We start from the raw sequence: 19,038 nt of genomic DNA on the forward strand, positions 1-19,038 counted from the left end.
TAATGCCCCAACAAGATACAATGTCTACACACAAATATTTCTTTTTTACCTTTGTTTTTTTTATTTAACAAAAAGTGAGTTTTTTTATATCAAAAGTATATATAAATATTTAATTTCTATATTCTTTTTTTGTGATTTATAAATATTCTAAAGACAAATGTGTACAAATGATCAATAATATAAACGTCAAATACATTAGTTTCAAATCACAATATTTAGACAGATAAATTTGCCCCTCGACACACAACATAAATATCTATATTCTCATCTTGCATACTATTCTTGCATCCTAACAGTCATACCACACACAAGTAAATATACAGAAAAAAACTAATAAAAATACACAACTGGATGGGTCAACTATAATATGATATTTGACTAGTCTGTCAAAGTTTACTATGATAATTATGACAGCAGATTTAGTTTCTTCTTTTGTCTGATTTAAGTTGATTTGATCCGAATAAGGTTTGTTGTCCAGTTGTGGAGTAGCTGGTCTACGTACGTTTCGGTGAAAGTATTGTTAAAATCACCTTCCTCAGGACCATTGAAGAGAGAAATTTTCTGTGCAAGAAAGAAAGGGGGCTGTATTTTAAAGGTGAAACATCACGTGTTTTCAGGTTGTTAAAATTCTATCAGATTCCTCAAGGGTAGAAGTGAAATAGAGCTTGGTCTTCTGTTTATCAAGTCCTAAAAATATGTAGATTTTCAAAATCAAGGGTTGTTGTCTTTCCTATCTGGGATATTTCCAAGCCGGGTTTCTACTATCTCCTTGGTAAGGATATATCTGTTAAGAAGTGTATACACTCCTCATTTAGGCCCATACCCTGTTTATGAGAAACGGATAATCTGTTCAAAACAGAAGATTACAAAAGAGTGTACAGATGCTAAAGAAAAGAAAGGACACAAGGACAAAGTAAAAGCTGTCAAGAAGAGAAAACTGGAAAATTACGTACATATTGTAGGTTACCAGTTGGAAAATAGTTCAGGTGTCAACTACTATGCAAATGAGTGACCGAACTGTGCTTCAGGTATTCGAGACCTTTTCGATATATGTAGTGGATCAGTAATGTGTACTCTCCACAGTCAACAAGTGTCATGTGTTTCTCATGTGGCCCATTGTCCTTTTCCCATATTAGTCTAATCATGCATGATGTATGCCGCTTTGATTTTCAACACATTACTAACACACTTGTCTTTATGCCACATTGTAAATTCACATGGAACCAGCACATGTTTTTGCATTTAATTTTTTTCCTGGGATTTAGTCTGAACAGCCTAGGCATGGTCAAATAACACTACCCCTAGTAATTCTCTCTGGTAAGACACTAGCACCTAGACATAATAAAGGAATGCAGATGCTGTTTTTAAATACACATATCTTGTCATATAACAGAGGATCTGGGAAAAAAACACTGAGCGAAGGTCCTGAACCAAGAGAGCCACATCAGCTGAGATGTAGAATAATCCCCTATGTATGCTAAGGTACAGAGTCCGCCAATAATTATATATATATATATATATATCTATATATCTATCTATCTATCTATATATTTTGTTGTGGACTCTGTTCCTCCACTAATAAGAGGTGGTGACCGCGAGGCTATGTTACGCAAATTAGAGACAAAATAAATTTTGAAGCTGGATTGTAAGACTCCGAATGGTTTAAACTCCAGTGAAGATTTTTTTTACATACTTATGAAGTTAAGGGTTTTTCCAAACTGCCTTAAATTTTGTCACTGCCTCATCATTGTTTTTAATAATTCAAGGTTTTAAGTTTTGCACAAATTTGCACACGTGAATCCTATGGGTTCATTTGGTGACACTTTATTTTGCACAAGCACTTTATTGTAGACAAAGAGGGATTACTTTTTATGCCCACTTGGGCTGTATTATGGAGTATTTGTAATTGTCTAATTTTGGCAATATGGTGTATACAAATCATGATCATGCACGATTGGAAATATGCTTTTAATAATATAAAAAAGTCTACATTGGTTTTACTTTTTACAAGTCTCTCTTACCATTCTATGTGAATTTTTTTTAAACATCGAGCATTTGCACTTTGTTTTTATTGAGCTTCATATGTATATATTTAATATTTATTTATATATTTATTGAATTACAATCTGCTCATTTTTGCACCTTAATTGATTGGCCAAATGACAATTCATAATACTGCGAATTAATATTAGCCATTGAGCTGGAAACTGTGAGGATTTTTTCTATGTCTATCAATTTGATTGTCACAATATGTTGCACTATCACTTTAAAAGGCTATGCATGCCCCCTTAATGTGTCATGTGATCAAGGCCCCACGAGGGCTGAAACGCGTTATGGCTGGGTGCACGGGACGAAAATAAATTAATTGCACCATACCTGGGCTCGCTTGGTCTTTTCCTGACTGAGACTTTTCATCGATATATATATATATTATCTACTGGCGGTCGCCAGTAGATAGTTATAGTTAGGACCGTGTTTCCATAGGAAATCTGAAAATTCTATTTTGAATAACTTTGGCGCCGTTTGACGAATCTTCGCAAAATTTTCAAAACTAATGGGGCGCTCCGCTCCTACCCTGAAAGTCTCGGGGTGATTCGTCAAGCGGGGGCCGAGAAAAAGGGGGGGTCCCAAAACACGTTTTCCCCATGCATTTTTCCATAGGGACTTTAGTCACAGCTACAGCCCGAACGGCTGAACAGAATTACGTGAAATTTGGCATAGAGGTAGCCATAAGGTCCGTTTGGTGCCTTTTGCAGGTTTGGTGTAAATCTGTTTAGTATTTTCTGAGAAAATAGCATTTAAATCAATATATATATATCTGTACACGCGCAGCGTGCGCACTGGGTGCGCGCACTCGGCAGTCCGCGAGCGAACTTCTGATTGGTTGTTACATCTTAGTAAACATTCGAATCGGTCGAAACCAGGAAGTGTCGGCCGCCATTTTGTCTCTCGCATTGAGAGGGGGGTGAAACAGAAAGGAGAAAAACATGTAAAGGGGGCAGGCTGGACAATTCCTTACCCCCTAGCAGGGGTCAACCGGTCCCATGCGGTCCCCCAAGAGTAATTAAAACATTTTAATTTTTTTTAAAAAAACGCCGAGTGCGCGTAGGGTGCGCACACTATTGAAATTAAAAAAATATCCACATAGTTCGCGCAGCGTGCGCGCACGCTATAAATACTTAAAAACAAAATAGCAATATCTGTCACCCCGTGTGAGCAAGCTGCGCGTTGCGCAGTTTCCGTGCATGGCATATGTTTATACACAAATTTATGCCAAAACCCTTTAAAACAATGCGCATCATGTGTCCTCCGTGTGTACATGGCCTATAACGCGTAACGTGGGCGCGCGGTGCGCGTAGCACACCGCGTGCCTACCGTGCGCGCACGGTGCGCAAAGTGCACCGTGCGTGCACGGCACTAACTGCGTGAAGTGGGCGCGCGGTGCGTGAAGCGCACCGCGTTCCCACCGTGCGTGCACGGCACGAACGGCGTAAAGTAACTTTGCATTTAAAAAAACGTACAAATTCACTGAAAAAACCATAGGTTTCACACACGTTATAGTTAGGAATTCACATTTAAAAAACCTTGCAAATTCACTTAAAAAACCATAGGTTTCACACATGTTATAGTTAGCTGGGCATTTTCCTCGTAAAAAAACAATGAAATTCCCCTGTTATAGTTAGTGCAGGCAACTATAACTCACGCGACCGTAATCCGCTGATGATGACGTCAGATATTACATCACTGATGACATGTGTCTTTCTGAAAATAAAAAATATATATATGTATAGCTAAAAAAAAAAGGAAGAAGACATGGCTATATAAATGTGTAAATACAGTGATGTAAAATCTGACGTCATCACCGGATTACGGTTGCGTGCGTTATAGTTGCCTGCACTAACTATAACAGGGGAATTTCATTGTTTTTTTACGAGGAAAATGCCCAGCTAACTATAACATGTGTGAAACCTATGGTTTTTTAAGTGAATATATATATATATATATATATATATATATATATATATATATATATATTTATATTCAGCGCGCTTGCCTGTTTCTCCGTTCCGTTTTGAAGAAGACTAGAGTAGACCCAAATTCTTCCAAGTGATTATTATTTTGCAATCACCATGTCCCCATGACGCGTTTCGGCCGTTAGAGGCGGCCTTGATCACATTATCATATTATATATTCATATTCTTTTAGCTTCAGTAGCATAGGGGGTTTAGGCTAATCTATTTAATAACATGTTAGAGCTTTTTATGGTATATGTTTTTTTTAACCATGCTGAGATTTTTTAACCCAGGTGTGGAATTGAGAAAACGAGCATGAAAAACATTAGTGTCTACTGGCCACATTTGTTGTCTAATTGTGGCGCAAGTGCTGCATCTGAGAGAACGATAGTTTAAATAAATATTGTAAACTTCCTTTGTGTTTCTTTTTTATCTTATTGTGGACAAGTACGATTGAGAGAGTGAAAGGGTGTGTCTTGTTATCACAATCCCAGACTGGTCCACAGGGCCATTAATGACTCAGGAAGGGGGCAGTGTGACCCCCCCGTAAAGGATTCTGCCCAGGGCTGGGCTCCTGAGGGCCTTTTGGAGGGGGGCCGCACAGCCCCCTTCCCATTTTCTTACATTTCGGCCCAGGGCAGGTTCCCCGGGTCCTCTTGACGCTCTTGGAGAAGGACCTTCCCTCCATGCACATAACCCTGGGGTGGGGGGTCTCCCTGGGGCATAAAGTAATTAAATGTGTCCCGAGAGTCTCACAGAATCACAGTATGCTTTTTGCCATTGTGTTTTTCTTTTTTGGCCCGGGGAAGCGGGGGGCGGGGGGGGGGGGAATGGAGGCAGGGGAGGAGAGGGGCGTCCCTCTGCAAGGGTTCTAGGGCATCAGGGTATTTCTGCCCTGCCCCCACATATCTATTTTCTTTTTACAACATCAGGACTGGGGACTAAGTCCCTGAGTCCTGTAATGGCTGCCAGCAACATTTTTCTCATGTTGCTGGCAGCCAATCTGAGCTCTCGCTCAAGGTGGGAATCTGACTACCGCTGGAGCGAGATGGCCCAAGGAAAATAAAGCTACCACGGCAAATCAGAACGCTCCATTTTAAAACTGGTGCCTGAGAGTCTCAGATTCTAGCGAGCTCAACTGGCCAAATATCTATATTTTTTTTACCCTCAATATCTCAAAACCTACTGAACAGATTAACACAACATCAGGAAAAGCACAATCTGTGGACCAAGATCTAGCTTACTGCCAAATTTGGTGTCATTCCATTCAGCAGTTTTTGCTGTAACCCGTCTTAAAGAAGTCTATGGAAATTCATGAGGAGTTTGCGTTTTGAGATCGCCTATTTTCTCGGCCCCCGCTTGACAGATCACCCTAAAACGTTCCAGGAAGGAGCAGAGGTGGATGATCTTTTTTAGGAATGGGGCTGAAGTTAATAGCTCCATCTATGGAAGAGCATATCTAACTGCCACTGGGGGTGTGGTGTGTGTGTGTGTATATTTGTTTTCTAATTCAGGATTGTGTTTCCATAGGAAAAGCATTTTTTGTTTCCATTACAACTTTGGCACTATTTGACAAATCTTTACAACACTTTCCAAACAAAAAGTCTTACCCGCCTCAACTTCTTCCAGGAAACTTTCGAGGTGATCTGTGAAGCGGGGCAGAGAAAAAAGGGGGGGTCCCAAAACACATTGTTGGGACTGCTGGGGAGAGCCACAGAGCCCCTGTATGCATCCATCCTTGCTGCATTGTGAGCTGCCATTCCTGGTATAATGCTGGCTACACTCGTCATATTGGTGATACCACATCACATATTTCTGGCACCCCAAGTTTAATCGTGGCCAGGCCTTGCATAATAATGACCATCCTTTACAGTATGGTATCTTGCCTGGTATACTGGTGGACCTGGAATGATATTGTGGGTCTATTTAGCAGACTATGCTGTGGACACCCTTGGCTAATAGCTGCCCTGGCATACCATACTGGAGGCTCTCCTTAGCCGATGGTGGCCCCCCAGGCATATTCTGAGAATACTGAATGCAAACTATTCACTGACGTCATGGGCCCAAATAGATGTTTAGTAAAAATGATACATGAAACATAACTAGTGTTCTTTTCACAATCTTTTGTTCATGGGATTTGAGGTTGTTTATCCAAAGTATATGCAATATGAATAATAACCCATGCTGAGTTTGGGGGGGTGGAGGGCGTATTGCTGATGCCATTTCCTTCGTGCCAGAAGGGTGGTCAACCAAATAGTCTTGTCCGATTACTACCTTCACAATAGTAATGTTTGTTAGTTGTATGGGGAAATAATATTTGACTAGAAGTATCCCATATCTTAGTGCGAAGGAGACTTTAAGTATTTAGGTATACATATAGAAAAAGACCAAGATGAGCTACTGCGGGTTAACTATGGCACGACGATGACACGTATTACAGACTGCATTGCCAGATGGATCACGCTTCCCCTCTCTATGGCAGGAAGGACGTCGTTGATTAAAATGGTGATATTGCCTCAGTTGTTGTATCTTTTTTTGAATATCCCCTTTTACCCAGGCAGTTTTTTCTTCCGGCACCTACGCTCAGAGCTCATTAGACTGGTTTGGGGAGGGAAATCACCCCGGCTCAAGTGGGAGGTCCTCACCAAGCCATATAACCAAAGCGGGTTTGGCGTCCGTGATTTTGAGCTTTACTTTCAAGCGGCGCAGGCACATTATGCCTATTTTTGGATACGGCAACCGCGTTACATGCCCCAACTGGCGGCCGAACACTGGCTGGCACACCCGGTCCCCATAGAGGGTGCCTTGTATATCCCAGTACGGGGGAAAGATGCATCACCCACGACAGTGGTGAGTACGGTCACGGCGTGGAATCGAATCACAGCTAAGTTAGGGAATACCTTGTTGTATGCGCCGCTCTTGCCCCTGGTTTACCATCCAAGTGTGCCCCTGCTGCAGGAGGTGGGGTTTCGGAAATTAATGCATAGTATTCACGTCGCGACGTGGGGGGACCTGTACCATAATGGCACGTTCCGTTCTATGGAACACTTATATGCAGGCATCCAACCTTCTCCCCTTGACGTCTTTCTGTATATCAGGCTTCGGCAGGGGATTAGGGCCCTGACACCCGATTTTCCGCAGGAGCCCCCGGCTGTGGCGCCATTGCAACGTATCCTCCTTGATGAGGCCCCTGCAAAGTTAGTCTCTAAAATATATGGAATGGTCCACTCGCTCATGGTTGCCCCGCCTCTGACAGCTCGGGCGAAATGGTACCTAGAACTGCAGGTCCCGTTAACAGACAAACAGTGGGAGTTCTGCCTACAACAGACGGAACGTATTTCGTCTAGTAGTATATTTAGAATCCTACATTATAAATACATTCACAGACTGTATTATACTCCTGCTCGGCTTTGCAGATACCGACTCCGTGAAGATGACAGATGCGACAGGTGCCATGCCCCGGGGGCGGATTTTCTCCACCTGGCGTGGGAGTGTGAAGCGGTGCCCCGCTACTGGGGCCAGATATTTACAGCACTTTCTAAAATGATTAATTCGGAGATTGAACCCTCCCCTATCCTTGCTCTCTTGGGATACATGGAGCCCATACAGGCTACGCACCGCAAATTTATTGCGCTTGCCTTCTTGTTGGCTAAAAGACGCGTTGCGTGTAAGTGGGGCAGAGGTAGGGCCCCCAAATTTAAGGACTGGATGCGAGATCTTACTTACTGTCAGGAACAAATCGGTATATACTCTGAACTCATGCCACCGACATCACGGCCGACAGATATATGGGCTCCACTGCGCTGCTACCTGTTAGGAGGGGAGGCTGCCGTTGGAACTGGGGCACCCGAGTAGTCACTTGCTGGGCGCGCCTGAGCTGCTAGCAGTTTGTCGAGAGGAGGTGCGGTCGTTGGGATGTTGGCTCTGCGTGTACTACATACTAGGAGACTTCAGTCCTGTATACAATATTCACTAGACACCTGGTGTTGGGACGCATGGGGCCTGGCTGAGGGCTCCTCCGGGGGGTGAATGGGCAATGGTAAACTGTAAGCTTCATGTACAGCCCTGCTTTGCTGGGTGTAGCGTAATGTCCATACCTGATGTGTTTTTTTCTTGATTATTGCCTTTGCTGTATTACTTGTGAACGGAATATGTACCCATCTATGCAACCCTGTTTAGTGATGTATGTTCATGCACAATTTTCTACAAATAAAGTTTAAAAAAAAAAAAAAAAGTATCCCATATCTTAGAAACAGCTGTACAATTCCAATCTCTCCTCCCACCCAGGATGGTAGCATGATAATTAGGGTATGGTTGTCTGTTCGACATAGGTTTTTTGAAACCACATAGCAGATATTAAAGGTCAACTCAACTGCCCTGGTGTGCAAAACATCTTTAGCGCCTCTGCAGAGCTATTTCTTTCAGCTCTACTTATTGCGCAAGATATAGATATTACCATTTGCTAGTTTCTAGGCTAAAAGCATACACATGCCATGCTTCATTTATCAAATGTCACAATTCTCGACTTATACAGTCGTGCTGAAGGGCTAGGGCCATAGAATACCACAATCTAGAAGTGCATACAAATTGTTTTTACTTTCACAAATAGTCTGTTCCAAATGGTGGTCATTTAAGTAAGCCATTACTGCAACGCTTAATATTACTTCGGTATTGACTCAATTTGAAGATCTTCCATGATGGTGAACTTCCGTCTGACGAAATAAGATGACAAAACTCCATTATGGGAGGAATAATAAAACCTCGCTTCCACGAAATTCAGAAGAATGCTCTGGGGAAAAAAAGAGGATACATTCCGGACCTGGGTTTGAATCCCAGATCTGATATGTATTTGTCTGACTATCTATATGGAAGATATAGTTTATAGAATTCCTAAAATGATAGAAGTTGTTGAATCTTTTAAAAGAATATTTAAAAAGTCAAGCAGGGGAAATAAACAAATAAAAAAATTTGGACGCATTAGTCTTTTCTCTAAGTCGGCCACAATCCAGCAAAGAAAAATACAACGTGGACAGAAAAGGGAAAAACAGGAAAAAAGACAAGTGCAAAAAAAAACAAAAAAAACGGAGACTATTATAAGATGCTGTGGAAAGCATGCATATATGAAATTATGTTCATAAAAACCAAGTTAAAAGTTTTATCTACACTACCTTCAGGTCAATAAGAAATCCTTCAAATGGTCTGTAAGGATTGTGAATTATGAGATGAAAGTTTAACTGCTGAATAAGTAGAAGTTCGAATTCCAAAATCTGTTCAAGTGCCTTCTCTTGGCCAGAAGGGGTTTCTCGCAAATTGCCAACAAACTGGATACTGGACACATTAAATTCATCTACTTTACAAGCTAGATAAGCACAAGTTAACCTAAAGAACAAAAAAAAAAAAAGTAAACAATTAAAAAAAAGACAGCATTACAATCATGTTGTTAATTGGTGAAAGACGATATTTTTACCAGAATGGTGCATTAAATGAAACAAATCTCCAGAAGTTCTAAGTGGTTAGAATTGTCACTACGAATCAAAAAGATCTGGGTTGCTACTGAGGTAGTAAAATACATTTGGTGAAACGACTGACTTTATTTTCCATCTTGATGAGTAATTTAACAACACTGTGATTTACTCTGCTTCCATACTGGACTCATTAAGCATTTAATATGTAGCAGTGAAGGCTTATGTTCTTAGTTTTGCCCGGATGTGCATGGGGATTTAATTTATATGGGGCATTAGGTACAGGATGCTTTTAGTTTATCATTCATTTATGGGTTCTTGGTGCTAGATCACAATTGTACAAGTGATATAAGATAGGAGCAGAAGCAGCAGCATGTTGTAGAATACCGACACCTTGGAAACATGCACTTGCTTTTCTAGCAAAATCCAACAATGATCAATCAATCAAGGTTTTTTTTTTTTTTTTTAAGTGCGGCTACTCACCTATGAGGGTCTCAAGGCACTTGGAGGTGGGGGGGGGGGGGGGGGGGGGGTGTTTTGGTATGGGCTGCAGGTCCCGAAGGGCACTGAGGTTCAGTCAAAGAGCCAGGTCTCGAGATCCTTCCTGAAGTGGGTCAGCGACAGGGATAGCCTGAGGTGGAGAGGCAGGGTGTTCCAGGTTTTGGCGGGGATGTAGGAGATGGATCTTCTTCCGGTCCTGTTCTTGCAGATCCGAGGGACGGTGGCAAGGGCCTATTCGGCGGAGCAGAGATGTCTGGTGAGTACATGGCATGAGAGGTGGTGGTTCAGGTATGCTGGTCCGGCGTATTGTAGGGCTTTGTAGGTGTGTGTGTGAGGAACTTGAACGTTACCCTTTTGTTGACTGGGAGCCAGTGGAGTTCTCGCAGGTGTTCGAAGATGTGGCTGTGGCGTGGGATGTTGAGTCTGGCTGCTGCATTCTGAATGTTCTGTAGTTGCATGAGGAGTTTCTGGGTGACCCCTGCGTAAGAGTGCGTTACCATAGTGAAGTCTGCTGCTGATGAGCATGTGGGTTGAATCCCCACTGAGGCCAGTCTTTCTGGCCTCAGTGAGGATCCATCTGAAGGCCTTTGGAAGAGAGCGAAGAGTGTGGAAGCATGATGAGGAGATGGCATTGATCTGGCAGTTCATTGTGATCGAGGTGTCAAGTATGATGCCGAGGTTTCGTACGTGGTCCATGGGTGTGGGGGATTCCTAATGTGGCGGGCCACCGGGAGTCTTCCCAAGCAGAGGTGTTGGGCCCCAGGATGAGGACTTCGGTCTTGTCCAAGTTGAGCTTGAGGCAGCTGTCTCTAATCCAGTTAGCAAAGGCAGTCATCCCGTTGTGGAAGTTGTTTCTAGTGATTGTGGGCTCGTTTGTGAGGGAGAGGATCAGCCGGATGTCGTCAGCGTAGGAGACTATGTTGAATCTGTGGTTCCAGACTATGGCTGCGAGCGGGAAATGTAGACGTTGAAGAGGGAGGAGACCTGGGGAACTTTACAGCTGATCTCCGTAGGTTCTGAGAGGAACGGTTTAAGCCTGACTAGCTATGTTTTACCAGTGAGGAAGTAACGGATCTAGTCCAGTGCTTTGTTGGGGATGCCGGCGTAGTGGAGTCTCGTGCTTAGGGTGCGGTGAGAGATGGTGTCGAAGACGGCCAAGAAGTCCAGGAGGATGAGGGCTGCTGTTTCTCCCAGGCTGAGGAGGGTGCGGATGTCATCGTTGGCAGTGAGTAAGGTGGTCTCAGTGCTGTGGTTGCTTCGGAAGCCAGATTGAGAGGAGTCCAGGACCTGGTTAGTGTCGATAAACGTTGAGAGCTGGGGTTGATGGCCTTCTCGATGACCTTGGCTGGGAAGGGGAGCAGGGAGATGGGTCTGAAATTCTTGAGGTCAGTCGGATCAGCGGAGGGTTTCTTCAGCAGGGGGTTGATCTCGGCGTGTTTGGCGGCAGTGCCAGATGGCGCACCAAAGGCAAGCCCACCTGCACCTGGACCACGCCCAGCACCACAGACCCTGGTTCTCGGACCTTCCACTTATACGATGCCTGCACACTCCTCACCCTAGACACCACCTGCCACCTCACATTGCTGAAAGACACCCAGGGACCGAAACTGCAGCTGCACCCTCACCCACCTCCGCACTCCATCACTTCCCGCTGCCCGTCCGACCCACAGCGCACCCGACCGGCTCAGCTGCATCCTCCGCAACACGCACTCCCTTCACAAACCAGTCACTCAACTCCGGGTCCTCCTCAACTCTGACTCCCCCAACATTGTCTTCCTCATGGAAACCTGGACGAACCATAGCTCGGGCCCAGACATGGCCACAGTCATTCCCAACGGCTACGAGGTCACCCTAAAGGACCGCACTAACCGACCAAGAGGAAGCATCGCCATAGTCCACAAGAAGTCTCTCTGCATGGCCACACATTCAGACAACCCAACAACAACCATAGAACATCTCCACATACAGGTCCAGACCAACTCGAACACCAGCCTTCGAGGCACCCTCGTCTACAGACCTCCTGTCCTCCGCCCACCCTTCACTGATGCCATAATCTACATCATCGCACCCCAGGCTCTCGCATCTACTGACTACATCCTACTCAGCGACCTCAACTTCCACCCGGACAACCCCAATGATCAGCTCTCCAACCCACGCAGCGGGACACAAGCTGGACCCACCAGCGAAAACATCTACAGCCACACCTCTGAACTTCTCTGGACCGACCACCACTGCGTTTATTTTGCCTTCACCAAACTCACCGTACATCACCAGACCCACTGACACCCACCTGCTGTAACAAGCTCACCAAAGAACACCTCTGCACCACACTTAGCACAACTACATCGCCGAAATCCACAGACGCCAATCCCGCAGCACGCAACCTCCACCCATGTATTTCCAACTGCTCTGACGCGTTGGCGCCCCTCAAAAAAACACCTGGCAGCAACACTCCTAGAAAGCCCATTGGTGGACTGTTCCCATGAGGCACAGGGTCAAGACTGATTTGCATATGGCTGGGTCCAAACTGGGGTGGCGTAGTGGGCAGAAGAACGATGGATTTAACCAAGATCTCTTGACTGGGGAGAGTGTCTGAATCATTCAGCATTCCGTCCATCATTTGTTGCAGTTACACTTTTCGTCCTAAGTGGGATGGGTATGCCTAGACGTGGGTCCCTTGCTCACTGTGCCACTGGATTCAAGTTAGCCTGGCGGATGAAGGGTGACATTCATTGAAACTGGTTCCAGGATGCTCGTTTCCGGTCCAGGGAGGACCTGGCTTGGCAGTTCGGTCTGGACTGTTCCCATGAGGCACAGGGTCAAGACTGATTTGCATTTGGCTGGGTCCAAACTGGGGTGGCGTAGTGGGCAGAAAAACAATGAATTTAACCCAGATCTCTTGACTGGGGGAGAATGTCTGAATCATTCAACATTCCGTCCATCATTTGTTGCAGTTACGCATCCACGAGTCCAGGCACACCTGTAGACGGCTTGAGAAGAGATGGAGCAACAACAAAACCCCGGAGGCCAACTAAGACCACAAAGCTGCTGTTACCGCACACCACCCCTTCCTCAAAACTACAAAGAAAACGGCCCTCCAAGACAGAATCAACCCCAATGCACACAACAACTAAGAACTCTGTGCCATTGTCAAGGAGTTTGCCAAGACCAACAGCGAAACCACGGAAGTCCCACCTTCCCAAAACCTCCGCAACAAACTCTGCACCTACTTCCATCACAAGATCATGCAGATCTACGACAACTTCAACATCCAAACCCATCCATCACTTCCGCCACCATCACTCCATCGAGACCGCCACCTTCCCTGACGACTGGAAATTAAGTAGTAGGAGGGCTAGACAGCTGGGAGGCGAGAAGAGGGAAACGCGGTGCTGGAAGGCATCGGGCCGCAGAGGTCGAGCAGGGGAACGGCACAAAAGAGGGTGAAAAAGTGAAAAGAGTAAGCAGAAAGGGGGAAACAGACAAAAAAAAGTTTTTAAAAAAAGAGTGCAAAGATGCTCCCCGCTAGCCCACCAGGGATGAGGCGCAGGCGGGAGCCTGCGGGTGGAGGAGGGCCTACAACACCAACAAGCAAGGGTCAGTGGACCTGAAAGGGGTAGCAGCTACCAGGTGGAACTGCGCAGGGGGGGGAAGCAGTTCAATGACAAGGTCAGCGAAAATGATTAATCTTGTACTTTGCCAACAGCCATCATATCAGATGGATCTTCAACTCCGCTTCACCTTCAGTCTTTACATGGTACCATTGGATAAGTTATGACTGGCAACAGCATCAAGATCCTGCACTAACAACATACAATTTCAGCTCAGAATCTCCCACTCATCAACAACAATGGATTAGAGCCTGCCTTTAGCCAACTGAGGACTGGATGCCAAGTTCCCACCTAAAGACACAATTCCTTGGGTCACCAAAACCACCTAACAACCACAGATTTAAAGCCTGGCTACTCGATATGACCTATAGGGCTTCACCAGAATTGATTCCCAATGCAAAATCAATTGGATTCCCTTTTGACACAACCGTTCATTCAAAGAGCACATGTAGGAAACTGGGTTTTTGTTGCAGTAGCCTCCCCCCCCCCCCACACACTTTTTGCCTGGAATTTAATACAATTTTAATTGAAGTGTACTGAAATCCTGCTAACCAGGTCCCCAGTACCAGTGTTTCCCTAAAAATGTACACATGTTCCCCCAATAAGCAATACCTTAACCATTCTCTGTAAGTCCCCAGTAAATGGCACTCCTGGTACTTATGGCCTAGGGGCTGAAGATCAAATTATGCCACACTCAGGGACCCTCACCAAACTCATGCAAGACTGCCAGTGCAGTCTGCGTGTTTTAGTGCAGACAAAAGTAAAAACACAACATGAGACACATCCATGTGTGCCATGTCCCTAAACACTGCATGCAATATTTGTAAGTCACCCCTACAGCAGGCTTTTCAGCACTAAGGCAGGGTGCCTTATAATACATGTGTGGGCATATCTACGTGGGCAGATATGCCCCTGTGCTGATCACTCTTATTACTGCCAGTGCAAGTGACCAGGGAAGCCATTTTAAGACACGAGCTGGACACTGGTGAAAACGAGTTCCCCAGCTACATGATGGCTTCACTGAAGATAGGGATGTTTGGTATCAAACCTCTCGTATTAATAAACCCACTGATTCCAGGGTTGAATTTATTAATACATTCACCCAAAGGGCACCTTAGAGGTGCCCCCTGAAAACCAACCAGCCTCAGGTGTATTGACGGACTGGTTTCTGCTAGCCTGCCACCCTGACACGTTTGACCTTCCAGGGTGAGAGCCTTTGCTCTCATGAGGTCAGAAACAAAGCCTGCCTGGGAATCCCACAGCATGACCTGTTGACTAGCCTTCCTAGGCTGGCCAGCTTCAAAGAAGCTGCCACCTTTGAATTGAGAGTCTGGCTCCCCTCACAGGAGAGGAAGCCGAACCCCTTTTGTCAGAGCCCTGCGGCAAGTGGACAGGTGGGAAAATTAGCTAGTCAGGTAGGTGTGCTCACCCCTAGGCTAGTGCCAACCCTAGGTGACCTAACCTGATGTAGGTAAGCCTTTTCAGAAGTGGCCATCTGCGTGATGGTAAACTTAGAAACTCTGGGACAGGGTTATGCCCACTTACCACAGAAGAGGTTGTATAGGGAGGTGTAGTGACCCCAAGGATCAGTAGCCCTAATGTCCCTAAAGAAAATCAGATCTGTCTTCTTCCTTCAGGTTGACAAGATGTGAAGAGTCAAAAAAGCAAGAACAGAAGATTTAGCAACTGGCTTGGCGCCAACCCTGCCGGCCTGCTTAATTCGACAATTGCCCCAAAGACAACTTGTCCTGTAGCTGCTGAGTCTCCAAAGCCTGGGAGACCTGCCAGCCCTTCACCAAGGAACCAAGACCTCCAGTGGGACAGGGGAACTGTCCCCTGCATCCTCCCAAATAAGAACAGTGAGGACTCTGAAACCGCCAAAAGCAAGCGCTGCCAAGCACGACTGCACCAGAGGCCCCCAGCCCGTGTCGAAGTGTGCCAATGTGGTCCCCAATACCTCAAAAGACAGAGTCCACTGCAGATGTGCCCCTCGTGAACTCTCTGATGCCACCAGCAGCCTCTTTGTGCAGGCCCTCTCAACTGCGAGTATTGCCGTATGGAGAAACTAGACACCCCAGTGACCCTCTGCACCCGGACACTCAGGCTCAAGGAGAAGAGGACCAAAGGTATTCCCACATCGCACCAACATTGCAAGACCGAAACCCACTTGTTGGTTTCCCTGGACTGACTACTCAGTCCCTCACTGCAGCATCTTTGTGACCGGACCGATCCCCATCTGATTCAATCCAAGAGACTGGTCCTGCAAGCCGCTGCAGAGAACTGGTATGCCATATTTGTTATTTCCTCCAATAGGATAACATTGCAGCCTCTGAAAATTGCACTTTTTAAATACAAAATAATTCCTATTGCAAAATGTACTTACCTGATCGTATTGATTCTAGTGCCTAAATATTTTATATATATATATATATATATATATATATATATATATATATATAGGTGTTATTTTTATAAATTAGTTTGGCTCTCCTTACTGAGTCATGTGTCTCACTTATTGACTATTGTGTGTATTGGTGAATAAACACTTCCCTCTGATAAGCCTAAGGCTGGTTGACCACACTGCCCTCTAAAAGAGCACCTTGGGGTTGCTAGAGCAAGTCCCCGTTCACTGGTAATGGATTATCTGGACTCTTTGCGCGATACCCCTCTTTTTGGTATATCATATAAAGAGCCAGGTTCCTAAAACGTGGACAGTGAGATGTTCCCAATTTTCACTCAAGTTAAGAATTCTGTAGTAAAGAAGATTAAGCATGGATACTAGAGCTCCTGATCTTGTTGTAAAATCCAAACTTTCCTATCTATTGGTGAAAACAAAATCCCCAAATTATTAAAGAGCAATTGAACTGGTGGACTCTGAAGCTGGTGATGGTCTAGTGAGACATGGTAAAACAAGTTGAACGCACAAGCCCTCATGTTGAACGTTTTGAAGTCTGACCCAGATAGGAAAAGATGAGATATAACAAGAGTTGTCCAAGTAAACAAGGTTGGACTGTGCAAAGTTGTAAAAAAAGAAAAAATAACTTGTCATTTAAGTAATATGGGCAACACATGAACAAATTTGAGTGAATAATGCCATAAGGACAGCCTGCCTGACTAACAGGAGTAGGACATGGGCTGAGCACAGAGGGCAAGAATACAGACAAACAATCTTCTGCTGATCAGTTAAATACTAAGACCTCAGTCTTTGTGGTTTAATGATCTCCGTTGTGTCAGATTTTGGACTGGTCTATTTTAATAATTCAAATCCTATTGGACAGTAGAGAGGAAATCTGGTGAGAGAAACAACCTACCAAGGCAGCCTCTATTGTTGGTAATGTAAATGTGCAATCGCTTTTGGAATCCAACTAGATTTTTTAGAATAGGGCATTAAATGATGTCTCCATGATGATGCCAAAGAATTACGTATAATTGCTTATCGAAGACTTGCATCCCTACAGTACCGGATGTTTGTGCAGGGTATTAAATGGGCTTACAGCGATGATAAAGAGGACTCTCCTCCACCATGGGTTGGTCTCTTTTCTTTAACCCACCAAGTTTTCTTGGTGAATATTTGGCGTTTAGCTATCCTGCAGTGGAGCGCACATCTCACAACGTTGAGCATGGAGGCCAAGGTTCGTGGCCTTGAGGCGACTAAATCTTTCAAATGATGCCTAAAAATCACCAAGCAAGTGCTATTAGATCATAAAGTCAGCAGGCATGATAGTTCAAGATTCCTACTATGACTGGTACGATAATGAATGCCCTAAAAAGAAGTAAGCGCTCAGTGCTGGCCTAAGAAAAAGAAGGACAACCTCAGGGCGAGGCCGTGTCAATGGAAGCTCAAAGGTCTTATTAGCTTCTCATAGGATATAAGAATAAAACTGGCACAACAAGGTCTGGAAAGCCTTAAAATATGCAATCAACCTGAAAGAAACAAAAAAGTTCTGGGAAATCGTAGGGCGAGGCTGCCCAGATCCATGAAAGGGTTTGGAGGCCAATATAAGTCTTTTAAGATGGCTGGAGCATTTCTCCACACTATGCCAAGTGCCCATGGAGGATGATGGGGAAGAGTAAAGATGGATTTGAAGGGATCCACACAGAACCAAGCCGAAACCACGGCTCTTCTGTGCAACCATGTCCATGAAATTATCTCCTTCAGTAAAACTGAAGTATTCCATGCCATCCAACATCAAAAGCTGGGAAAAACCCCAGGCCGTGACCAGGTGCCCACATATATGCTCAAAAGGAACCTAGACATGTGGCTGGGCCCTCTGACAGTTGCCTTTAAAGCTATCCTATTGGAAGGCTTGGTCCCAGATTCCTGGAAGTCATCTGTAATAGTCCCCATCCATGAAAAAAAGGGCCGAGGGGGTGATCTTTCTTACTACCACCCGATTTCGTTACTGGAAGGAGTAGGTAAAATCTTTGATAAGCGGTTGCTTGACTGCCTGGAGACTTGGATGGGGGACAACTGCATAATGTCTCACCTTCAAGGCAGCTTCCACAGGGGCCAGAGCACGATCAATCGAGCCCTGTGACTACACATGATTTGTTCGAAGTACACGCTATGGAAATCACCACGCTTCCTGGTCTTTATAAACCTATGGGCCACTTTTGACAGTATGGACGGAACTACATTATGGCGTATCCTGAAGGACCATGCTGTTCCCAAGTATCTACTGAATCTGCTAATTAGCCTTCATACAGGAAAAAAAGCAGTCATAAAATATTGCCCCAAAGGAGAGTGCACAACCACATTTGAAATATACTCAGGGGTCAGGCAGGGTTACATGCTGGCACCAGCTCTATTTAACATCTAGATCAATGACATAGGGAAGACGCTCATCGACCTTGTCCAGGATGTAACCAAGCTAAGCATGCACTGAACTGTCCATGCAGGCTGCAAACGTTTCTGTAAATCGAAGAAACTAACAATAAGTGTGCAGAAAACAAAGTTAATGGTAATGAAATCAAGGGCCAAATTAAAATCAACCTTCAGAATTTATGGCAACCAAATAGAACAGGTTAAAACCTTCGATTACCTGGGCATACAGCTTGATGAGGAGTTTCTCTGGGGCAGACAAGTAAACAAGGTTAAAATGGTCTTTTCCCAACAATCTGGGGCAGTACGAAGATTTACGAGCAAGTGTAATAATCGCCTGATAAAGCCGGCTTTGTCTTTGCACAAAACCAAAGCAATAGCTGCAAGCATATATGGTTCTGAAATTGGAGACACCCAAACATACAGGCCCTACAAAAAGTGGAAAATACCTTCCTGAAGCGACTGCTACACCTAGGCCCAGGGACACCAATGGTAGCGTTCAGAGCTGAACTGGAAAGGACGTCTGTGGCAGATTTCATCGCTTTCTGACCTGTAAGCTACTGCATACGTCTCTGGACTAAAATCCCTTTTGCAGAGTACCTAAAGAGCTTGGCACTAGAGGCTCCTTG

At 44.8% G+C, this 19,038-nt stretch overlaps 1 protein-coding gene across 1 annotated transcript in view; it reads right to left on the reverse strand.

Annotated features, from left to right (window-relative positions):
- CCNH (cyclin H) overlaps positions 1–19,038 on the reverse strand; it is a 211,271-nt gene that overhangs the window by 97,324 nt on the left and 94,909 nt on the right. Inside the window, exon 5 of the mRNA XM_085632430.1 lies at positions 9,182–9,392. Within this exon, the coding sequence (XP_085488556.1) occupies positions 9,182–9,392 (211 nt within the window). The remainder of the gene's footprint in view (positions 1–9,181; positions 9,393–19,038) is intronic.

This window comes from Triturus cristatus, chromosome 2_1 (genome assembly GCF_964204655.1).
Source record: "Triturus cristatus chromosome 2_1, aTriCri1.1, whole genome shotgun sequence".
In the NCBI taxonomy this organism is placed as follows: Eukaryota; Metazoa; Chordata; class Amphibia; order Caudata; family Salamandridae; genus Triturus; species Triturus cristatus.